This window comes from Lactuca sativa, chromosome 5 (genome assembly GCF_002870075.4).
Source record: "Lactuca sativa cultivar Salinas chromosome 5, Lsat_Salinas_v11, whole genome shotgun sequence".
NCBI classification, from domain to species: Eukaryota; Viridiplantae; Streptophyta; class Magnoliopsida; order Asterales; family Asteraceae; genus Lactuca; species Lactuca sativa.
In genome coordinates this window covers 108,389,384-108,416,013 of record NC_056627.2, presented here as the reverse complement: position 1 = coordinate 108,416,013, position 26,630 = coordinate 108,389,384, and the positions used below count along the sequence as shown (strand labels likewise).

General features: G+C 37.3%; 1 protein-coding gene across 1 annotated transcript; it reads right to left on the bottom strand.

Annotated features, from left to right (window-relative positions):
* Positions 1 to 789: 789 nt before the first annotated feature.
* On the bottom strand, positions 790 to 24,871 carry LOC111911750 (palmitoyl-monogalactosyldiacylglycerol delta-7 desaturase, chloroplastic-like). Its single transcript, XM_023907495.1, has 5 exons — positions 24,718 to 24,871; positions 24,483 to 24,646; positions 1,391 to 1,531; positions 1,088 to 1,194; positions 790 to 1,003 (listed from the first exon to the last, which is right to left on the bottom strand). Exons 1-5 carry the CDS (start codon positions 24,869 to 24,871, stop codon positions 790 to 792), a joined length of 780 nt encoding a protein of 259 aa, XP_023763263.1.
* Positions 24,872 to 26,630: the final 1,759 nt, after the last annotated feature.

The window sequence follows — 26,630 nt, the reverse complement described above, 5'->3', positions numbered from 1 at the left end:
AATCTCTCTATGATTCATATTTGATGACACACTTTGCCATATAGGGCTAGACACAAAACTTTGAAGAATCATAGCCTTTTCATATAAAGTCAGATTCAAGCGGTCAATATATCTACGAAAACCATATTCACATTTTCAACGTGTTTATAATGATTACTTTTGCTAAAAAAGTAATATATTTCAATTTCAAATTTTATAAACAACAGTTTAAAACGAATTCTATTGGAATGTGAAAATGGGGTGTTACATGTTGCATATATAGATCTTGAAGAATAATTTTGAAAACAAACTAGCAATATAAGTATTTTTGTGAATTTCAATTAAGAGATAGAGGAAATATGATCTACATCTTAGAATTTAAAGTTTATTCAAACACAGTGTACTCAATATAACACTTTATTAATTGCTTAAGAAATACAAACATTATTAATGGTCTCCCACTTATATAGAGCTTTATGGTTTAAAACATTTCAAGTAACAAATAGAGGAAATATGATCTGCAGATTAGAATTCAAGGTTTATTCAAACACAATGTACTAAATATAACACTTTATTAATTGCTTAAGAAATACAAACATTGTTAATGGTCTCCCACTTATATAGAGCTTTATGATTTAAAACATGTACCCATACATGCACAAATAAAATCACACAATATTATTATGAGTTATTTTTCATATAACATTCTTGTTGTAATAGTTATTTGATGATATTATACTCATAAACAAACACATTGGCATGTAAAAGTAAACTGATCTGATCATTATTGTTGAAATATTTATCGGTCAATCACTTGAACTTGTTATGAGAGGAGAATGATTTTTTTAGTTTGTGTGCTTCAGTTGGCAACTTCACATTGGTAGCTAATCCGAGTGCTTCAAGAAACCTTATTATATACCAACAAAGGTCAATTTGCCACAATTCTAACCCATGTCGAGCTGAATATTCAAATGCATGATGATTGTTATGCCATCCTTCTCCAAAAGTAAGTAATGCCACCCACCTGGAGATATGCATACCAAATATTAAGTATTTCTAAATGAATTTATGTATATATAAATTCATAGGTTAAACTTCAAATGTGTACCAATTATTCTTGGAAAGATCACCGGTGTCCCATTTTTGAGTACCCCATACATGACAAGCCGAGTTCACTAGAAATGTCACATGGTAAGACCATGTCGTCATCACACCCTACATATATGCTCATCATCCAATAAATTCATCATGAGATATGGTAATTGATAAAATGGGCCAACTGAAAATGTCACATGGTAGAGCATTGTCTTTATTATAGATTATGATTAAAATTGCCAACTAAAAACATGAAAATAGTTTATGGAAATGGAACTAAACACGTTTACTTATTATAGATCGTGAAAAGTCTTACCACAACCCAAACAACATAGGGAAATCCACCATAAGTGTATATTAGAAACACTTGTGCGAATACATGCAATACGTAGGTTCTTTGAATAAACCTATAAAATACTTGATTCTTTAAATCGTCTACATTATTCGTTTCTTGAAACTGCAAAACATATAATCAACTTAAAGATACATAATTTAAAAAATGTAACTTGTTTTTTTTTATAATATAGACATACAAAGTGTTGGGTTTTGAGCATTCTAACACTCCTAAGTGTACATGCAACCCTAAATACCTGGGATCTATGTTTTCTCTATTATACATGCAAATAAGAACTTCCAAGGTATTATCCTAATCTAGCATACAAAACAATGACTATAGCAAGATAGAATACATACCTCTTTGGTGTAGAAAGTCTTCATGAAGCTTGAGTGCCTAATGCCCCAAGTGTGACACCTCAAATGGTTCACACAACACCAAATACACTTGGAATAACTTGAGAGAATTCTATACTTCATGAAAATCGGCTAGCCCTTTCTCACTCTCTCTAGTGGCTGATTTTTCCCAAGAATGTGATCTTTATATAGTGTTACAATTAGGGTAAACCCTTAATTGTCATGGCTTTCCATTTCCTTGGATCCATGGGTTCAAATACACCATGGAGCATCCTATGGGTTTTAACCCAACTTGATTATCCATGGAGCATTAGCCCACTATACAAGTATGGATGATTTACATAATCAACCCATATATTTAATTAGTCTTCTTTTGATCACTTAATTAATCCTAGATTACTTCTTGATCAATACTAATTAAATAATCTTATTATTCTTATTATTAATATACTAGAACTTATAGTATATTAATAACCATAAGTGTCTTATTTCTCTCATTATAGTCTATCCAAGTGCATGATGGTATGCAACCCAAATGGACCATGCCGGGTCGGGTCAAGTCTTACCAATTATAGTTATGGACTTAGACATTAATCCAACAGTCTCCCACTTGGATAAGTGTAAAACTATTATTGCGTATGACTTCAGGAACCAACCGGCAATCGTAGCTCTCAAAAGCTTCTGTCGAACTCTGACCTTGTAGATGAACTCTGAGCTTTGTCAGTGACTTGTCCATTAGATAAGGGATCATATATTCCTCCATTCTAGATATCATATGGACTGAGACATGGATTATAATCATTCTCTCTGTCCATTTGTTGTTTCCCGATTTCCGATTTATGACGACTGACTTATTGAACAAATCAAATCAGTCCTGGCCCGGCCGAGCACTTCCATTTGTCATCATCAAATCATCGAGGGGCCCACAGATATCGCTTTTATCCCGAAGGTAAAAGGAATGGATAAACTTCGACTCATATGGCTTGTTCTACTACTTGTTGAATCATACACAAAGGCACGTTTTATAGCACCGAGTTACCAAATGCGTTTTCGTGCAATCAATGTACTATCAACTCATAGTAACAACTCATATCTCTAGGTTTGAAGAATATAAGATATTATCGTCTCATGATCACTCGTGATAAAATCCATGAAGTCATTCCAATGAGCGCGGGTTGAATCCAATACTCAGAACTTATGAGCACTCATGAGTGTTGTAGCACTTTGTCCAACACCTTAGACCTCTACAAGCCAACCCATGACAGTCTTAATTCATATCTACTTCCAACATATGACCGACTGTGGATGGTTTGAATAACTTAGTCATTCCGGAAGAATAACCCAGTTTATTCGGGAAGTCAAAACATGCAAAATGAAACACAATAATAATTGAATCCAATACGGTATCAACCCTTTGAACATAAATAAAACACCTTTTATTTATCACCATATGATTACACATTATTCATTGTATACTGTTTCAGCTATCAACTCTATTCTTGAATTTAAAACAATAGTTGTCCCATGCTCCAAGCATGTACACTATGTTTTTCTAAACACTAGTCATGCCACACACCAAGTATGCATACTATGTTTGTCTATGATCTTTACTTTGTGAACTAGATCAATTGAACATAACTTCAATGATTCTCTTTTCACACTCCCAAATCCTTACTGCAAATGCAAGAATTCCAAATTCATGCCATTTACTGAAATCTGTTAGATTCTAAACTTATATGCATTGAACCTCTTGTAATGATTATGCACAAAGTCAGAAGGACTTGACAACAACCATTACAGACCATTCCAAAGGAGATCAGCTCCTTGGGAACATCCTTCTTGCATTAAGTTTCCTAATCTTAAACAGATTGAAAAATTCTAACTTTGAAACATTTCCAGATTCCATTTTGACTATCACTTCTGAACAAGATTTGCCTCCTTACAGATTATGTCAATATGGTCCTTCCAGAATTATCACTATACTTCCAACTGTCCTTGAGCAACCAATCTTTGGTAAACCTTAGATTGTCCTCGACAATTGTTTAATCCTTTTAGTCATATCCAGTTCTAAACCTTTTCCCTTCTTAATGCCCCAGGCATTTGGAAAATTTTAGAAATGATGAATATAGCACATGTAATCGATCCTATATCCAAAGTATATGGGAATCGATTCATGATGTCTCACATAAAGACTAAACCAGTCTTTTTCTATAACATTTCCATTTCAATTTGCCAAGTTCTCATAATTCAGATTATGAAAAGGGATGCCGTAATCATAATCGAATTTTAGAACGCAAATAATGGACTCATATACAAAATTTCCTTATGTTGAGCCATTCCAACATGAAATTCATATATATCCTTGACTAAATGATTAAAACCTCACGATCTAAGCTTATAGATTTGAGATGAAGTATAATTTCCTCTCCCTTAATTATAGCATAACAACTCTTTCCAAATTGAAACTTTTGTTTTCTATAATTAACATTGCTAGCTTGCAATACTTATCATAATTATCGTGCTCCCACTAGCATGATGATTATTAGCATAACACTTATGCTCCCACTAGCTTTGACATGTTCTCAAAAATCACCTGGACTTCTAGAAATCAACACTTCATTGACTTTCTTACCAAAGTTCAGATTTCTGATACTAGATTGTTTTGATAAAACTTTATCAAAATCATACACCTTCCCTTAGATAGCACACTTGTGTGTCTAAACAATTATGAAGAGGTATGCCGTAATCATAATGGTTAGACCTTTTTGCCACTTCTCACAAGTCCAGGTTAGTGTGCCGGTAAACCACACACGCTCCACTAACGACTTTGAGAATGCAAATATCACAATTGCTATCTAGATAAAATCTACTTAGTGAAAGTGTTTCCTCACCATCATTTTCATGAATCGGAGAGAAACCTTATGACACTTAGATTTATTTGGTGTATGAGTTCCTACCCATATGATTTTGTCAAAACCATAATCACAAGACACAGATAATGACAAATCCAAAACCATATGGATTGAACTCAATCTTAATTTCTTGCCACCTGGCAGCTCAAGGGCCTGCCATTGCTTCTAAGTTGTTGTGCAACCAATTGAGAACTCTAAGAACTCATATGCAAAGCCAACTTTAACTGGAATGGGCACAGAATATGTCAACATGATAGGTTATAAACCTCAAGTCGTGTGCTAGTGAAGAACTTCAGGTTTTATTCTTGATTAGTTCTTGAGACTTTCAAGACCTTTAAGACTCCCACTGTCCTCTTGACATATAAGACTCCCCTGTCAAATATCCAAGAGATAGTGTGGATTCTAATCAAGACAAACACTTCACACAATTGGCCTAAGTTGGTCTTTGTTTTATCCAAAACATCACAACTTACCAATTTCAAATGTACAAGAGTAGAAAACTTTTACTCTTACATTTGACAAGTGTTTTATACCTTCTTTAAGACATGTCACTCAAATTACAATCTTGGAGTATGACTCTAAGACTTGCAGTATGACTCATCTTCTTGATTTAACCATTTCAACAATTCAAGATCCCTCTTCTTAGTCATAAGAATGCACTAAGACTTCCTTAGAGAACTATTTGTGCTATGGTTTCTTAATCATTAAGATGATCACAAAACTGATACTAAAGTACTCTCCCATCTTTTTAGATTTGAGAAACTTTTATCCTTCTGCCTAAGTTGATTCTTCTTATTCGCTCTGCCATACATTGGAACCTTTTCCAATGTCTCAGAGTTACACTTAAGCTTGTAAGTATAATCATATTTATTGAACTTAAGTAAATCATGACGAATAGTCTTATCAATCTTTTGTGGTGGACTTAATCAGTGCACAAGAATGTGTACTCGATCCCTTAGTCCTTTACTTGACTCACACATCCATGTGAACAAGTAATTAGTCTTAATTTTCCAAAACATTAAAGTTCTCATCCATCATGCTTTACAACTTGCATGATTCCAAGTTCCGGTCCAATTGAAACTTGGGTGATGAGAATATTTCCTTATTTGGTAAATCTAGACATTACCACAAATGAAAGAATCAATTTCATATTTCCACTCTTGCTCTTAATGGAATCATATAAGCAACAATTTTTCCTCAAATGCCATTGTAAGGATATTTTTAAAATAAATAAAATCAAAAATTTTTCTTTTATTTTAAAACTTTGCGGAAAACTTATCCTTACAATCCATATGAAAACTTGTTGTTATCTATTCCTAGGCAATATCTCATAACTCCCAAGAAGTAGCTCAGGAATCCGATCTTCAAACTACGCGATAGAAATCCATCTACGCGATCAGATTCAGCATATTCTTTCTTTAAGTTTCTTCACTTTTTCTTTGATTCTTAAAACATCTCCATGTGACCCAGTCACATCATGTATCAAGAATCTCAGAATAGAAACTTAACAGAGTTAGATAGTGGACTTTACCTGAAGTAGAGTCAAACTTATTGACTTTAACATCCTTAGGTAAATCTGGCAGCTTTGCAACCAATGCCCCTTTCTTTGGCGATATAAACATATGGACCCTTTGATAATGGTACACGAGACTATCCAGACTTAGCTTTTCTCTTTACCATTTGGTCAACCGAGTTGACTATGGCCAATCCCTTTCCACTGAGAAGAGAGAGCTTTACTAGATATCCAATGTCATCATTGTCAATGTCCATAAATTTTAGGAAGTTGATCTTAGCAAATAGATAAGATCATTAAGGGTCTTGTCATAGTCTGTTTCATAGGTGTCCCACTGTTTTCCGTACACCCATCACCAACTTATCTCAGCTTACCCTTGGTTTCGACGTGCGCGATTTTTGGCATTCCATTACAGGATTGGACTATTACGAGTTGTCCCAATCCATTCAGATCAGCATTGTCCATCTAGTTCTAAAAATTTCTTTGAAAATTATTTGCAACATTATTTACGCACATGTTGAGACCACCAAAGCCGGCAAAGCCAAGCTTTTCATTTTATGATGCGTGGTCACCGGATCGTACCTTCCTCATTTTGGTGATGTAATCATCAAATGATTCCCACAAAGTTATAAGCCTTCACACCGGTGGTGTCATATGTTGTGGTGGTTTGATCATCGTTATTGCTCGCGCCCTCGCGAAACAGTTTCCCCCAGAGTACACCTTATTTTTGGGTGACTCCTTTCACTTTACCCTGCAGAACCTTAGGAGTTAGGGTCATGTACAAGCTACGTCCCGCTCTGGGTGGGAATGTCTGGATGCTTGGACAATTCATTTATTTCAAGGTAACTGGTCCTGATGACATCGCCGTCGTTGACCCCATTAGCGAGACTCTGTGGCTTCTTCCATCAAACATTCCACCATCTCTTCACCCACGTAGGTCATAGCAACCCCCCCCCCCCCTTGTGTCCTCATTCTGAAAGACCATCTTCGTCAACTATGCACCCTGATTACTCTGATGCCACACCACTCTCGTATACCCAAACTGATCCTATGTAGACTGACATCCGACAGGATATTGCTGCTCTTCAGCAGACTATGACTGGTCTCTGCCTCGATTATCAGCATTATAGCATGCAGGTTTCCGGATATTGTGATGAGGTCTTAGGTTATTGTGAGGACTTTACCGACTTTCACGATGAGTTCTTCTGTTGCTTTCCATCCTCACCAAAGTAGTCGTTTTCCACTCTTCCCTGAGCATTGAGGACAATGCTTAATTTTCAGCTTGGGGAGGGGATTTGTTATCATTGTGTACAAAGTTTGATTTCAAAAATAGTTTAAAAAATGCAAAAAAAAAATTCATTTATTTCTTTATTTTTTTTTTTAATTTTCTTCCTAGTTTTATCTTAAAAAAACAAAACAAAAATATTACCGTTTTGTTGCATTTTGCTTTTGCATAAAAAAATTAAAAATATATATAAAAAATATATATGTGAGATGATGTCATACATATGATAGCTCCATGAAATGGGATATTGATAATTAAAAATAAAAAAAAATCCCGAGCGACCTTATTTTATTGGAAGTGTAGAATCAGATGTCATAACTAGGGGACCCAAACACTGTAATTCGAGGCCCCAACCTTAGAAAATAAATAAAGTGGGGTACTGATACATTTTATGAGAGTAATAACAACTTTAGGATGATTTTCTTTTGAATGTTTAAAAAGAATCTTTGTCGACAACTCTAAACCCACAGAACATGGCCCTATTTGTTGACACACGTTACTCTTGCGGTAACAGAGAGCTTAAGTATCAGATCTACACAATCAAGAAAGAAGAAAGGGTACAACATCATAACCAATACCCAAATCAAAGAAATGCAAGTGCTCAATTGAATAAATTTCAAGAAATCCCAAAAATATATTGAAGAATTCAAGCTCAAAACGAAGCTACAAATCCAAGTTCAATCAAATTAGAAGTCGTTTCAAAGACAAATTTGGCTAATGAAGAACTATGTGATATTATACTTGTGGCTCTCGAAAAAGTGAAAGCATAAAGCTCAGTATCCTACGGGGGTTGGCCTTTTCTACTTTGGTGAAAACTGATTTGGTCATGCCGATTTCTTAAGGATGTGTCGATTCTGATTCTTGACCATCTAGACTTAAAGACATGAGATCCGGACTGTGTTATTTTCACTCATAAAGCTAATTAATGTATAAAGTTTAAATAAAACTATGGTTGGACTATTAGGTTACACCGTTTCGTGGTCTTCCTCACTTTGGGAGTCTGTGATACATGGAATGTAGCAGGATGGTTGCTTAGGTATTAGTGATTGGAGCCCCTTTCGATGTAAATCTGATCGTATATGAGAAAAAAATATAAGAAAATATTAAATATATAAAAAATGTATGTTTTTATTTTTAGTTGTTTGTTTCTCTTTTTGATATCATTTTTGTTCTTTATTCCTTTCCTTTTGTTTTTGCATGCATGTTTTATTTCTTGTTCTGATTATTTTCTGTCGTTCTTGTAGTTAGGTTTTTACTTCAGTTCATAGTGTGTCTAGGTTATTCCTTTACCACCCTTGCTCTCTATTCTGATTACCACTTTTATCCTTTCCTTACTCGAGGAAAAGTAAGATCTAGGTTTGGGGAGGTTTGTTAGATGAATTTTATATGCATCTTTTAGCATGATTTCTTTGGTATTTTTTCATAAAATGCTAACTAACTCCTGATTATTATTATGTATTGTGTGTTTCATCATTATTTTGGAGAGTGGTCGTACTGCTCACATTTGTTAAAATTTTCAGGGTAATTTGGAGCACATGATGATTACGCGGGTTCGGGATGCGTTAATATATGCTTTGGAGCTTAGTTGGAGTCTAGACTAAGGAAGGATGCCAATGAATGATTAAGAACTACTTGTAAGGAGGAGCGACGATCAAAAAGACACGAAAATGAAGGCTTGTGATTGCAAGTTGTCCCTATGTGATGAGAGCTATGAACATGCGATCGCATGTTTGGTCACAGCTTCGCTTTGGAGATTATTCGTGCTAAATATTCACAAGGATGAGAAAACCCACTTTATGCAAACGCAACAACATAACCTGTGATCCCAACTTGGCCAAAATGTCTCAAAATGGTATCGTACTTCATTTAAAAGGCTCGTGATGCATTTTCGATAATACATGTGATCGTAGGTTGTCCTTATGTGATCGCATGCATGACGTTTTTATAGTTGGACGCATAAGTAGAGCCACATATTTGTCTAGTAACCCTAATTAGCTATTCCTGACGATTCTAATGCGATTTTCAAAGACGTTCAAGTGAATAACGCAGACTAGGACACAATTCAATTTCTCTTCGTTGTTTAGTAAGATTTATCATTTAGACTCTATTTCTATTGTTTTTAATTCTCTTTAAGCCATGTCAGGCTAAAAACTCAGATTTCACTTTCGCAAAGACGTAACCTTTTCATATGGTTAATCATTAGGCATGATGTTTGACCGGGATTACTATTTAGTTTGATCAATTCTATGATTAATTGAATGTGTGATTTTGATTTCAATTTCTGTTGGCCACATAGATTGTTTGTGAATCATTCTAGTCATCTAATTGTTTAGATTCGTAATTCTCTAGATTAATTGGTAAAAAGTAACAAATAATGCTATAATTCTGCGTTTAGGGTTAACTTTAATATGAATTAATCAAAAAAAATTGTACTCCTCTGAGCTTATGAGGGGTATTGTACCTTATTGGCAAATTACATTGTGTTTAATGCAACTTTTCTTTGTTAATCATGAGCTTGTTTGGCTAATTTGGTAGAAAGTTAGGTTTAATTTAAAGAATTTATTTTGATTAAATAATTTTTGTAATAGAGGTTATTAGAGCTTGTTAATGAACTTCAGTACAAATTTAAACAAGTGCACAACCAAATATTGTGTTGAAGGTTAATTATATGATCAGGGGAGTCACCACGAAATTGAAATTGTTTTCTATTATTTGAATTTTCAGAACCTTTAAATTTGGTTATTCTTTTTTCGTTTTTGATTTTTATTGGTTTAATATTTTAGAAATAACCCCCCCCCCCCTCCTCTTTTTTATGTTTTATTCACTTGTCATAATTTATTTCATGTCTTACGCAAAGAGGCATAGACTTTAGGATGAGTCCCTGAGGATCTAACCCTGCTTACCAGTACTACCTGTTAGTGCAAAATAGCAGTTTGATTTATATATTTATTTGTTTAAATCATGCACTACAACAATTTTAACATGTACTCCAACTCATAGGTTGAATCAGCCAACATGTCGTGCTTGGAACCCTTCCAAGTAAGCGCTCCTCCATTCAACAAGAATACCCAGCCACACTCCGAACAAAAGTTATCTCAGTCTGTTTGAATGATGGCGTCACTGTAACCAGTCACTCTTAACATATCACTGCCACCAAGAACTAGGAAGATGTATTTTGTTCTTCACAGATACCTAAGAATATTATTCACTACAATCCAATGGGCTCTGACAGGATTTCCTTGAAATCGACTAACTATGCTTAAAGCATAAGACACATCAGGGCAAGTATAGGTTGTTGGATACATGATCGATCCTAATACCAAAGCATATGGGTCTCGACTCATGTCAGCTATCTCTTCATCAGTACTTGGACTTTAAGTCTTACTCAATTTGATATTACTATGAATAGGCAATTCCCTTTATTTGAATTCCATACGAAAATGCTTCAGTATTTTAATGTCTTTTTCTTAGGGCAATAAGACGATTCTTTCTATATCAATGAATACTTATTCCTAGAATATAGCAATAAGCCGATTCTTTCTATAGCAATAAGATGATTCTTCATAGCAAAAGATTTCCTAAGCCAAGACTTAACTTTTTAGAAAGTCAGATTGTCGTTTCCTATAAGGAGTGTGTCATCAACATACAAGAGTAGGGAAGTTACTACACCCCCACTAGCTTTGGCATATACACAGAAATCATCTTCACTTATCGAGAACCCAAACTCTTTGACATTCTTATGGAATCAAAGATTCCAACGGCGAGATGCTTGTTTCAATACATAAATGGATTTCTCAAGCTTACACACCATATCAAGAAACTTGGCATGTAGAAAACCCTCTAGGTAACTCATGCAGTCATCCTCAGATAATTTTCCATTAAGGAAAGTGGTTTTAACATCCATCTGCCACATTTCATAATCACGAAATGCAGCTATAACTTGCATAATTATGATAGACTTTATCATAGCTACTGGTCAAAAGGTCTCGTCATAGTCAATCCTTTGGATTTTAGTAAAGCCTTTTAAAAGCAGTCTAGCATTTTAGGTGTGTACCTTGTCATCTATGTTGGTGTTCTTCTCAAAGATCCACTTACTCTCGACTGTCTATCGACCAAGTAAATGATCAACCAAGTTCCACACCATGTTAATGTACATGGACTGAATCTCACTGTCCATTGCCTCCTTCCATTTATTAGATTTAACGCCTCTTATTTATTCCTTGTAGTTAGTTGTCTCATCCAAATTCACCAGAGTTCTTTCACTGATAAACATGTCACCATCTGATGTAATATGGAAACCATCGAACACTGGTGGCATGCTAACCTATCTGGAACGGCAAAGGGGTACTGAGTTGTCAACTGGCTCAACTAGAATTTCTTTTTTATGTTGAGTGCTAGTGTTGTTTGAGGTTCCTTGATTAGATGACTCTTGAATTTATTCAAGATCAATAGCATCCCACTGTTCTCTTTAAATATGAGATCTCCCTCGCGAAAGACTCTTATTCAAGCTATGAAGCCCACGTTCTCACTAAGTCTATAGAACAAGTATCTAAAGGATTTTTGTGGATAGCCAATGAAAAAATACTTCTCCACTCTGGGTTCAAGTATTTCATGCGTCCCTCGTCTTAAGTGTGCTTCACAACCCCAAACCTTGATATATGTGAGCTAGGGAGCCTTCCCTATACATATCTCTTAAGTTATTTTCTCAACCTTCTTCGTTGGAACACGATTCACAATATGGGTGACTATCTCTAAGGCATACCCAAAAAAATGAATAGGAAGAGCACCTCGACTCATTATGGAAAGAACCATATCTAGCAAGGTTTGATTACACATCTCATCCACACCATTAGATTATAGTGTTCTGGAAGGATTCATTTGTGAAAAGATTCCACATTCCTTGAGATAGTCGTAGAACTCGATACTAAGATACTCACCACCTCTGTCAGATATGAGAATCTTTATCTTCCTGCCTAATTGATTCTTACCTTCGTGCTTAAACTCTTTGAACTTTTCAAAAGTTTTTGATTTATGTTTGATTAAGTAGATATAACAATATCTGATATAATTATCTATAAATGTCACGTAATATTGATTAGTATCCTTTGTGGTGGATCTAAATGGGCAACACACATCTGTTTGGTGTAGGTACAATAAACCTTCACCTCTTTCACATGATCAAGTGAAAGGTGATTTTGTCATCATGCCCAAGAGATAAAATTCACACTCATCAACTGTCCTAAGATCAAATAATTCCAAAACTACATCCTTTTGGAGTTAAGCGATGCATTTCCTGTTTATGTGCCAAGACAACAATGCCACAACCCACGTATGTACGACACAACCCACGTATGTACGACGCAAGCCAAATAGCCTACGCACCCATGTTGAATATATTGTCGAGCCCTGGCTGCAGAACAAATCCAAAAACCCATCCTGGTGCCCACTCCATAGATAACCAGTCCCCCCCCCACCCACTTAGGGTTCGAACTACCACATGCTGGCCCTCTCAATAGATCATAATACTGAAGCCACTTAGCCTATCCATGCCTATTATCTCATAAACACCCCTCATGAGAATAGGAATCAAGTCGACCAGATAAGACACCCCGAAGATCTATAGCACACAACCTTGATATATTAAAGATGCTGAAACTCCGTATTCATTGGCGATATAGACTCACAACGGACACTATAACTCCCTAATGGGGATATGAAACTCCCTACTAAATAATCGAGACACAAAAGACCGACTTGCACCCGAGTCAAACCAACTAGAGAAGGCAAAGAGTTCACAAGGAATGTACCTAATAGAGTTACACAGATAAGCATAACATAAAACATAATCAGAAGAATAATGGATAAAAACATACCAGTCACAACATCTGGAGCGGCTCAGGCCTCCTCGACAGTAAGCTGGAAAGCACGACCTCGAGCCCTCAGGGGATCCTCCCTGCACTGACTTTCTTCAGTTATCCTCATGGTAGCCAGTGCTGGAACCTGTACCGTCTTGGCAACAAGCAAGGGACATTAGGCCTTTATATGGCCCACCTAATCACAATGGTAGCAAAGTTTGATTCCAAAAGTTGGGGTTTGTTGTCGACAGTCCCTCATAATATGGCCCTGCTTTCCACATTTGTGGCATCCCGAAGAAGATCGAAAAACTCCATCATGAACCTTACCGTACTCCCTACAAATCTGGCCCATCTGACTCCCCGACCTCGAATCGGTGGCCTGAAACTGCTTCGATGCAAGTTGCGATTGCACCAGGGCTGGTCTCTTCTCCCTCGTCTGTAAATTGATCTCAAAATGATGCCGCCTCGCGGGCTCCTGCATCTCCAACAAGGTACCATAGTGCTGGGTGGAAACAAACTGTCTGATCTCCGTCTTGAGCATGCTCAAGTAACGGGTCATCTGAGTCTGCTTATATGTAGCAAACTCAGGGAAAACATAGCCCTCTAGGTGAACATCTTGGTGTTCTCTGTCACCATCTCTGAACCCTGCCTCAAATCCAAGTACTCCTAAACCAGTCTTTCACGCTCCACCAGCGGCACATAACAGGAGCGGAATATCTCAGAGAGCTGCTCCCAAGCCATGGAAGCTCTTTGCTCCTTAGACAATGAACCAGTAGCAAGCCTCCACCAATCCTTCGCTCGAGTCCTTAGAAGGTTCAGAGCACACTTGACCTTCTGGTCGGCAGGGCACATACAAGTGAAGAAACACCCCTCCACATCAGATAACCACCTCATTGCAATGATCGGCTCCTGCACCCCCATCGAAAGTCGAGGGCTTCGCATTGTCGAAGCCATGATACTGAAAAACCCAACCCGGTCCAACACCTACAACTACCAAAGCTGTGGAGGCTACAATAGCAGTAGTGGCAGCAATGGTTGTGTATCTGTCATCAAATAACTCCATCCTCGTGGTCTTTATAGACCCAAATAACTCTGGTATCTGATCCTGGACGATGGCCACAACTTCATCATGGAGAATCTCTCTACTCCTGGCGTCCAACTCATCTGATTCAATCTACCTAGCGGTTCATGATCCCAATTCGGATCTAATCTCAACTCATCTTATAGTCACCATTTTGAAAATACACCAGGGAGATATCGGATACTATGCATAACATATCATGGGAACCAACTCCCAACCAAGCCCTAGGGGTTGTGACTTTTCCTTTATGCGTACCGGTCTTGTGCTTTAAATAGTACGGGCCCATGCTACCTTCCATACCTACCCATAGTTGTCCCAGAGGATCATCACAACAACCCAAAAAATATACTTCACTCTAGCATACTCATACTCTCTATCCGCACTTCCTAGAGGAAACTTACATGTATCTCAACTGGCCAGTTGACCCCACATAACTCATCCTACCACCAACTGCCACATAACCTTCCATTGGTGCTAGATAACTATTGTATGAACACTATCACATACTACATGACTTAAAAACATTAGGCTAAAAGATTCAATCCCACAATAATTGGACTCAAACAAGAGTTGCGCAATAGGACCAAATCGCCCACCCTAAGACCACTTAACCCATTCAAGATGTGACTTAACGCATTCATTTAATAGCTACTTCACACACGAAAGAGTCACAAAACAACCAACGTGTCACACCTCGAAAACCAAAGGCGGAAACGTTTCCGGGGTTGACTCCAAGTTAAGTATCAAATCCAATGCACATAGTAAGTAAAGTAAACAACCATTACATTACATATTAAAGTTTACATTTGTTCAAAAGTAAAGTTGTACATTCATAATACATAGTATATATGAATAAAATAGAGACGAGTCTTATGTACGCTCCGTCTTCTCCAAAAGGATCGCTAGGTACCTGTCTAATGTTGACCTAAGAATACAAGCAGTTTGAAAATCAGCATAAAGCTGGTGAGTTCATAAGATGTTTGTTTTGTGAAAATGTTTGAGTTTCCTTTGATTTACCAAAAAGTTTGTTATCCAAGAAAATCCCATATTTTCTTAAAAGAAATGGTTGGTTGATTGTTAGGTTACACGGTTTTGGTTATGTTTAACTATGATCCCAGAAAAGTCCCATACTTTCCTGATTGTCTATTACTAATTGTGAATGACATATAGTTATCTAGTTTGTTACACCTTTCTAGTTATCTAACGTTTCCCCAGGAAAGTCCCATACTTTCCTAAAAGTAATTTTAGTTATTGAATTCGATATACTGATTGATTTCCATTCATACTTATTGTATTAACTAGGTATTCTGATATCCTAATGGTGTTATCTTGAAGTATACTTAGATACATATCTTCGTATTCGTGTTCTTATTCTTAACATATTCTTATACTTATTCATGTTCGTATTCGTATTCGTAGTCGTATTCGTTTCCCTAATCCTACTCCTATTACTAATCGTATTCGTATTCGTATTCGTATTCGTATTCGTTTCCCTAATCCTACTCCTATTACTAATCGTATTCGTATTCGTATTCGTATTCGTATTCATATTCGTAGTCGTATTCGTTTCCCTAATCCTACTCCTATTACTATTCGTATTCGTATTCGTATTCGTTCTGTTCCTAGTTATAGTTTCGTTATCCGTTCTGTTCCTAGTTATAGTTTCGTTATTCTTTCTGTTTGATGATTAGTATGAATTATTCGTAGATTATGAAACATAGTTTAGATTGTAACATTTTATCAAGAAATCTATGATTAGTTTGAAAGCTAACTTCGTAATTCGAACTATTTAATAAACACAATTATTTATATTAGAACATACAGAATGAAATCAATTGAACAGAAGATGATAAGTTGGAGTACAAGATTTCCTTGTACTTTTGCTTGTATTCCCCCCTGAAAACAGTGAAAATAGTTGAAAAAGCGTAGGGGTATGAACTCACCAGACAAGAAACGTGACGATTTTGGATGCTAAACGTTGGTCTAGGGCTTGCAAATGCACGAGGTTCCTAAGTATAATGTAAAGATACACATTTGTATCTAATTAGGACTTAGATTAATTATTTGTTAGGGACAAATACTTGTAGTCGCGGAAACACCCCATTACAAGTGTTTGGAGGGACCCGGGTGGCGTTTAAGGACGTGTAATGGCACTAGGGACTTGGAACTTGAGTTTACTCCCCATGAATAAACTCATACAAGAGTTTTTGGTTTAAAACACCCATTCCCCATGAGTTTACGGCCGTAAACTCATGGTGGGGTGGTTTATGGTGCAAATTGGCTTGAAACACTTAGGGGATAATTTCTAGGTTTGGGTTTTGACTTTGGAATGGATTATAACACACATAGGGACCATTTATTGGAGTTTACGGCTGTAAACATGGAGTTTACGGCCGTAAACTCCCCCATACATAGAATCCTTAATGTTTTGGTCCTTTAATCAATCACATGTGATTCTAATGATATTTCCTAGCCTTGTTATGATTTAATGGCATCTTTTAACCCATATTTGGGAGTTTACGGCCTAAGGGCATGATCTATGGCCGTAAACTCTCATGTGTTGCATTTTGATGTGTTTAAGACTTCCAAACTATTTTTAGATGGTTCTAGGATTTACCACAAGGCTATTGGTTAAGTTTGAAGGCATTTGGACATGTTAAAATGAGTTTACTCTCCATTTTTTGAGGGGTTTACGGCCCAAGCATGAACCTTGGCCGTAAACTCCTTTTTACTCCCCAAAAATTATGTTTGAAATGTTCTAAGGCCAATATCTTCACTCTATAATCCATATCTAAGCCTTGTTTGAGTCTAGGAAGGGTTTAAGGGCTTAAAACCCATTTAATTTAGTGTTTACATCCTAGGCACCCTCCTAGGCCGTAAACTCATTATAATCCGTCAAAATTCACGTCCAAATTGTTCTAAGTCCATTCCATGAAGTTATTTAGCCATATCTAAAGTCTAATTGTGGTTTGGAAGGGTTTTGTTGCACCAAAACCTCATTTATATGAGTTTACGGCCTAGGATAGTTCTAGGGCCGTAAACACATGATAATGGTCCTATTCCATAGATTAAACTCGAATTTGAAGGCTAAAGAGGTTACCAAACAAGCTAGGGAAGGTACCTTGGAGATTAGAAGCCTTAAACTTGAGATTTGGACCCTTAAACTTGGATTTAGGAGAGAGGTTAGAGAGAGAGTAGAGAGAGAGAGAGAGAAAAAAAGCTTCAAATGATAGCTTGAACATGTTTAAGTAGGTCCTAAGTTTGGGACAAGGTGGAATTCTACCAGATACCGACGTTAAACGGGGCTTTTGGTCGCACCCGATTAAGTTGCCGTTACCCGATATGGTTGATTCTAGAAATATTCCGATCACTAATACGAGGTGTTAGAATGAGTTCTAAGGGTATTAGGACACTCATTAAGTCATAAAATAAAATCTACATTAATGACTTAATTAATTGACGGAATTCGGAAACGAAATCGGAAACGGCGATTGGACGATCGAAACGAGTCGTGAAAAGGGGTACAAGCAATGAAATGAAATTTCGGGTTGTTACACAATGGGGTGCTCTACCTAAGATAAGGCATCAAATATCAGACAACTCAATCATACGATTCCTAACGATCCCTATCCTATCACCAGCATGATGTTCTAATCATATCATAACATAATCTCAAATAACTTTTGTAATAATTTGGGAACACTTACTGGCTCTGATTGATTGTACACCTCGCATCCTCCTTATTTTTTGGAAACCATTTGAAAAATCATTCTAAAAGTCTTTTTCCTTAGTTTGAGACTGGATTCACACGAGTGTTCTTCCAATCCAGTCAAACCAAGGCTCTGATACCAACTTGTAACATCCATAAAAAAGCAAAAAAATATAAACTTTTTCAAACCAACCAAAAAGCATAATTGTTTACATTGTAGTTTTCAAAACATTTATATCGTAAGATTTTTCCCAAAATCATAAAACACAATAAGAGGAGCGATCACACCTACTCCTTCCGGCGATCCCCTGAGGTACCTGAAATAGAATCCAAAACTGTATGCCCAAAGGTTAGTGAACTCCCCAAAATACAAAGACGCACACAGTAACACATATATAAAACAGCATACTCTGGGTCCAATCATCCTGAGGATGGAATAGCCCAGGCCCCATAACCATCGGGTTGGAATGCTAACATACTACGGGCCTAGTCAACCATCTGGTTGGAATACCCCAGGCCCCTCAACCATCGGGTTGGAATGCCAACATAGTATGTGTCCAATCATCCCTGGGGTAGAATACTCTCGGGCCTATTCAACGATCAGGTTTGTATGCCCTGGCCTGTTAGCTTATGCACAAAGCAATGAAGCCTCACCTAACGACCAAACATATGCACATATAATAAATAATCATAAAATAGTCTACAGCTAGTCAAATAGATCAAATAGATCACTACGCATAACATTATCCTATATACCAAGATATTGATCTAACAAATCATTAAGCATAATATTATCCTATATATTAGGATCGATGTCGGTATAACAGATCACTAAGCATAACTGTGCAATAGCGTGCATAACAGGATATCAATCCACTGGGCCAACATTGGTGCCTTTGACCCACAAGTACTATGAGGAAAACTCACCTCACACTACCATATCACACAGAAAATCTCTTGCTGCTGGCTCAAGAAAATTGCGAAATATCACAACAAAATAAACATATAATTAATAAGTGGATTAATGTCCTTGACTAATAGTACATGCTTAGGGTAAATGTCCACTCTACCCTTTACTTGATTGGGCCAAGACCCAAGCCCAATCCGTGATCCAAAAGGCCCAAAATTACTCAAGGCCCCTAATTGGCCTAATTTTCTAAATTAGGCCCAAACTCCTCAATGGGGCTTATCCTAAGTTCCATTTCTCTAAGTATCCATAAACACACCTACTCAGATAGCTCATTAAGGTCCCAATCATTTAAGACCAAAAGATTACCCAAAACTCGAAGCCCAACAGATGGCGCACATTGGGTGTACCCCAAAGATACGCAGGGCATACGCGAGCCTCACATTGACTGAAATATGGGGATGCTGACCGAGTATGTGTGGCATACACCCTTCTACATGGGGCGTACCCTCGCAGAGTCCAAAACCTCAATAATTGCTTAATGGCTTAAACTTTTAAGCCCAAACTTCATATCTATGGTCCAAGTGCACCTCAGAATCATAAAGTCTCCAACTTTAGGACTTTAGACATTCAAAAATTTCTTAATATATGGTCTTAATCTATTAAGACCTTCGACAAGAAGCATGGGGCTAAACTAGCTAAAGGGACTTTGTTTTTATGGCTTAGAACCCTTCCTAGGGTCTGAAAGGACAACCTAAAACTTTTTACCTTCTGAAGCTTCCCAAGAAGATGAAGACCCAAGATCCACAAGCTTGTTTTTCTCTACTGGACTCATTGATGCACTCCCTTCTACTTTAAGCACACAAATAACACACTTTAAGCTCAAAACACTCTCTTATGTGGGTTAGGGTTTTCTAAGAATGACTCAAAGTCATGGAGGCTGAAAGGATGAGGTTAAATGAACCATAAAGGTGTTTAAATTCTACTCAAACCCTAAAAATTAGGGTTTCACCCACACATTAGTACGCCAAGGGTACATATGTGTATGCCCAACGTACTAGGGTGTGCCCTAGTACGCTTAGCATACTCACATGTACGCTAGTGTAAAATTCCAGCTCCTAAAATTACCGGTTTGCCACTTAGGCTTCTTAGGGCTACATCTTTATAATCCATGGTCCAAAATGACATACTTAAAAAACAAAAGAAGGATTTGAAAATTCCTGAACACCCAGGATGTTACACTCAACTTCAGGATGACATACTTGCAAGACTTTTCACCATCTAACTCCTTGACCTTGAACATTATTTCAATTTTCCTTTTCCACTCAAAGTATCTCTCTGGATCTATTCCTCCCTCGAACTCAGATAGTTCTGTTATCTTGACATCAACCATATGGTGCAATTTACGCCTAGGGTGCCATCGACTCAGAATTACACTTAATCTTATAAGTATAATCATATTTACTTAACCTTAGTAAATCATGACGAATATCTTTGTTACTCTTGTGGTGGACTTGATCAACACACAACTTTGTGTACTTGATCTCCTAGTCCTTGACTTGACACTTTGTCAACGAATTAGTCTAATTTTCAAATATGAAATTTCTCATTCATCATGCAACCAAGTTGTATGATTCTAAGTTTCTGTCCAATTGAAACTTGGGCGATGAGAAACTTTCCCTATTTGGTAAATTTTTGACATTTCCACAAATAACATAATTAAGAAACAAATCCATTATTGCTAATAACAGAAACATTCAAACATCAATTTTTCATACACGCCATTGCAAGGATAAATATGAAATCAAAATCTATTTTATTGCGGAAAAATTTGTCCTTACAATGCAATTCATTGAAAAACTATGTTAATACATACTTCTTAACAATTTATTCTAACTCTAAGTAGTAGCTCAAGAATCCAATCTTCAAGCAATGCGATCGAAATCCATTTCTTCACGATTAGATTTTGCTTACTTCTTCCCTTAAGTTTCCTTTCCTTTCTTCGATCCTACAAAACATCAATTGTAATCTTATCACATCATGTATCAAGAATCTAGAATAGGAACTTAAGAGAGTTAGTTATTGGATTTTACCTAAAGCAGAGCCATACGTTTTGACTCTCCCATCTCTTAGATCTCTTTGGTAAATAGGGCAGCTTCGTCTCCAATGCCCCTTGTCTTGGCAATAAAAGCAAATTGACTCTTTTGGAACAGTGCATGGAACTACTTCAGACTTTTCATTTATCTTATGATCAAACCCTTCGATCATGGCATGCCTTTCATTGCCTATATCCACAGAGGTCTGGAAGGCAGATCCACCAATAACCTTTGCTTTTCCAGTGCGCCAAAGCATTGTTGATTCAGCAGCAATAAGCATGTAGGTGAGATCAATGAGGGTTACGTCGTGGTTCATCATATAGTACTCTCTTACGAACTCACTATATGAGTTAGGAAGTGACTGAAGAACCCAGTTAACAGCCAGCTCTTCACAGACAACAGATCCCAACATTCTTAACCTATCAATGTGTAACTTCATCTCTAGAATGTGTGCACACACTGACTTTCCTTCTTCATGTTTACTTGCCAAAAGAGCTTGAGTGAGTTTGAACTTTTCAATATTTTGAACTTGTGGATTAGGGAGAATAATAGGAGGAGGCGGAGGAAGTGAAGCATGATCTCGTGTTCCTCAATCGAATCGTGGAATATCATCTTCATGTAAAAGCTTGTTCCATGGGATTTGGGAATACCATAGTTGTCATACTTTGACATCTACAAAACGGGAGAAAAATTAATTCAAGTTAGTTGATTGATTGAGTCCTTAATAAATCACCCAAATGAGATATTAAGGCTAGGACCCAACACAATACTCTACAACCTCGAAAAGGGATGTCGTAATCTAGTTGCACAATATTTGAAGGTAAGTGAATGACGATTCACTAATTTCCACCATGAAAAATGAAAAAGAAAATTAAGTTTTAAATCTATTGAAAATTCCTAGATCTTTTGAGATTCATTGAACTTTTCAATGGCATGTTTAAATCTCGATATGCCCCTCTAGTTTGTGACTGGGATACCAAGGATCACAAAGAGGGTGTGAATAACCATGCAGACTTACATGGTGCCCCCACATGTTACAGTCATCTATTTGATGTGTCGGTTAACCACACACGCTTCACCGAACTATGACAAACACTGAGTCACCTTTTGCTACCTTTGCTTAGAACCATTTAGTGTGCCAGTTAACCACACACGCTCCACTAACGTCTTCGCAAGGGCACAAAGTGTAATTTCATGGAATTGCATCAATTCGCTTTTGCCTAAAGTAACTAAGATTGGGAATTTGTAAAAGAATTTAGTTACTTTTGTACTTCATTATACTTATAATGGAAAGTTTCTGTCCTATCCTACCCATTCGATTAACGACCCTCCACTAGTCAAGAGTGTGGTGGGTAAGAGTGGATACCCATTGAATCTCCATTTTATAGGCAATTTCCTTAAACACCCCTTATAGACCAACTTCGTGAAATAGGGTGTATTTTACAATTTTAAAATACCAGGTGGTCAAATTTAATAATTATACACTTTAATTAATTAATAAAACCATAAGGGTGTGATTTGAATTTTTCAAAACAATACTAGGGTTTTAGAATTTAACATTTCTAAATTAAACTTTTAATCAACTTTTAAATTCCAAAACTTGAGGGCAAGTTTTGAAACATTTCAAAACATTAGGGTTTCAACTATTTAAATTTCAAAACAAAACTTTTAAGTTCAAATTTAAACCATAAAACTTACATGGGCACAAATGAAATTTTTTCACAACACAAGGATCAAATAACAAATAATAGAAATTAAACAATTAATTTTGTCATTATCTATATTTGACCTAATTTCAATTTGTTGCAAGATAAGTCACCCAATTAATACAAATAATCAATCTTTAATCATATAAGGAAGTTATTATCTAATCAATTGGTAATTATCTTCTGTTTTGGCAAGGATAATCTTTTAGAAACATTAAAAATCGTATTATCCTTAAGCAAAAAAACAATAAAATCCGAAATTTCCTCTGTCTGATGCTCCGACTCGCCGAGTCACACATTCGAACTCGCTGAGTAGGGCAGACTCGCCGAGTCCATGTAGTGACTCACCGAGTCCCTGTAGTGACTCGCCGAGTCCATGTAGTGACTCGCCGAGTCAGTTCGAACAGAAGGTCAGAATTCGATTTTTTGTTAATAATTCAACATAGAATCACATACAATAGAAACCAATCCAGGCTCTGATACCACTGATGGGTTTTGGCCATAAGAACATCCTATGTGCTCATGAAAACCCTATTGCTTGGATCTAGGTTTCTCTATTATACATGCAATGTATCCAAGACTTACAATCTTAGATCTAACATATTATAAAACAAAATTAGGGTTTAGAGAATTACCTTTGATTGTTATGTGGCAATAACAATCTCAAGTCCTCCTTGTAATGACTTTAGAAAGCTTAGAGTCACAAGTGCCACTCCTCTAATGGCTTACAAACACCAAGAGCAAGAGGATGAAGAATAAGGAGAGAGGAGTCTCCCAAAACGTCTAGAAACCCTACTAAAACTCTTAGCCATGTTTTTGGGGCTTAAGGGTACTATATATACATGTAGGCTATTAGGGTTTTCAACTAGGAAACCCTAATTTGACTTCTTAAGCCCTAAGCAGCCCATGGACCATTTTAGAATATCCCTTGGACGATTTCTAATGGGTTTCCCCATAGAATTCGTCCAACCTATTATTCCAAAGTAATCCATAGCCCAAATGCAATTATCTTATAATTACAGTTCCAGTCCCTTAAGTTTAATTAATCACTTTTAGCCACAAAATTAATTATCAATTAATTCTTGACTAATATTAATTAAACAATATGATTTTTCCTTTAATATATTATTCTCATAATATATTAATAAATCATAATTAATCTTCTCTCTCCATAATTCATCCTATCAAGTTGCTTTGGTGAAGGCAACCCAAAACGACCATGCACCATCGGGTCAAGTACATACCAAAATAGTTATGGACTTAGACACTAATCCAACATTTACAAGGCTAAGAATAGTCGTCTTATTGAAAAACTCGGTGTATTTACAAGGCTAAGACTAGTCATTTTATTAAAAGACTCAGTATATTCAAATGGTCATCTTATTAAAATACTTAGTGTATTCATAAGCCTAAGAACAAGCCACCTTATACCCAAATGTATCGGAACGGTCTACACCAATGTTTAGTGCTCACGTATGCAATCGCCCAACACTACATTGCAATCCTACGATTAAATAATGAAAAGAAATGATAAAATAGGTTCGGAAAAAAAAAACCATGCACACAAGATCCAAAAGATCGCAAGCAAAAGCAACAACAATGGGCATAAGCAAACACCATTCATATTAGCAAAAGTTGCAAATTTATTACAAACAAGGCCAAGAGGGCCTCTACCATCGCCTCCCACCACCATACCAACGCCACCACTACCATTGTCACCACCACTTCCATCAGTCCTTTCAATTAGCATGTCGTCATGAGTTTTGCCAACATCTTCTAGAGCACAAAGCTGCTGCATCCCTGCCATATCCAAATGCCCTAAATCCAAAGAGAAGCATGATACATAGTGGTGAAAGCAAATAGCGTATCATTGACAGTATTAGTGTGACTGGACTGGGATTCAATGGCATTGCAGTCATTAGCACCGGAATCCAACTCCGCATTCATCTCGTTGTGGCTGAACTCCTCACCAATAACAAATGCAGCATGTCGGATCTGACTAACAGCATTGTTGAACTCCAGATGCTCAATTAGCTTATCCATGATGCACTATAACTCCCATCTATAAGAGCCAGTCCCAGTCATGATGTACAACCTATCCCTCAGCTCGAGCCTCCTCGAGGAGCTTATCGCAAACACATACATCCCACTCCAAACTCTCATTTTGAATCATCGGTCCCTCGTTATCTTGGGTCAAGGAGTCCACTTTCACTTCCAGGGAAGATTGAATTTCTTTAGCAGCAGTTTTCTCTAAAGCAAGCAGGACACACCTCTTTTCGAAGTCACGAACATCCTTCTCGAGCTCATCAATTTGGCGTTTCAGTTCGACCTCTCGAGCACCACAACCCATATGGGCAACTTCCATCTCGTTAAGCAGTTTGATGCGATGGGCACCAGCGACCAGATAAAACATCGCTTGGGCAGTGACATATGACATGTTATGAGCCAATACAGGGCTGCCCATGGCCTCCATATCAGTAACGGAAGCAGGTAGAAATGCATGGCGAACAAACTCTTTAGCATTGGTGCGGACAGATAGGTGGGAATCATTCTACAAATCCAAGAAGGAACAACCACATTAGATCTGAAATCACCCCCAACAGGAGCTCCTCCATTGGTCGAGGTTTGATGCAACTCTACCCCCCCCCCCCCAGATCTTTAGGTGGAGAAAGATCAAAAAAGACTATGGAATAGATTGGACAGGAACAATGGGCTACTTAATCGCCCCTTGACTCCCTTTGGAGTGTTCTGTGTCGTCATCAGGGATCACAACAATTGCCTCTAGCATGGAGGAGATTGAGTTCAACAAACGAGTAAAATTGTGCCTCGATTGAACTCACATCTCGATGTTAAAGACATCGATAGAGATCTCCCCCATGACAAGAATGACTTTCCTCTTAGCCATGGCTCGCCGGACGTTAGAAATAATGCCATCCTTACTGCCACTACTAGAAAACAATCCTTTAATGACGCGCAAACAATGACACTCGTTGATTGAGGACGCGCATTTGTGAGAGCCCTAAAAATAATGTCATCTCTCTTAATATTTAAAGGATTTTTGACATGCATTTTCACGTGCCATGAAATTAGTGTCTAAAAAAAGACGGAGGGCATTTATAATAAAATGTGTGTCGTCTAAGACTGTCGCTTTATAAATTTTAATAGCACGCGCGCGTTCTATCCCGAGGGAAAAATATAATCCCAAAAACTTAAAAGCCCCGCCTTCCTCTTTGTAATAGCTAGGGCTTCTTGTCAAAAAACTGCCCCGGCCCCCTTCCTCTACTGCATGTTCTCTCTTTAATTTCCCTTTCTATCTTTCTCACATCGACAAAACCCTTTCTCTTCTTCTCAGTTCTCGACGTCGACAACTTCTCCCACCTCCGACGTTTCTCTCGGTGCCGACGCCTCCCACCTTTGACCTCCGTCCAACCCCGCCTCGCCATCCAACGCTTTCCAGCGACAACCAGCCGGTGGATCCCCTCCTTTCTGATGCTTTCCAGTGACACCCAGCCGGTGGAGTCCCTCTTCTCCTACAGAGCGCGACACCTCCGATGTCTAGTTTCATGAGGAGACTGCGACTATCACCAAGAGACTTCGTTGTTCCCTTATCCAACACTTTCACCATATCTTTTGGAGATGTAAAACTTAAAAACGAGATGCTCCAGATTGATGATTCACTTGGATATGAAGCTGTTGGTGCCACAAAGATTCCAATAATTTCCAAAAATCCGATTCAGACACAAGATCATGTTTTGGCAGAGAGAAAGAGAAGAGAAAAGTTGAATCAACCATTAGCTTGGAA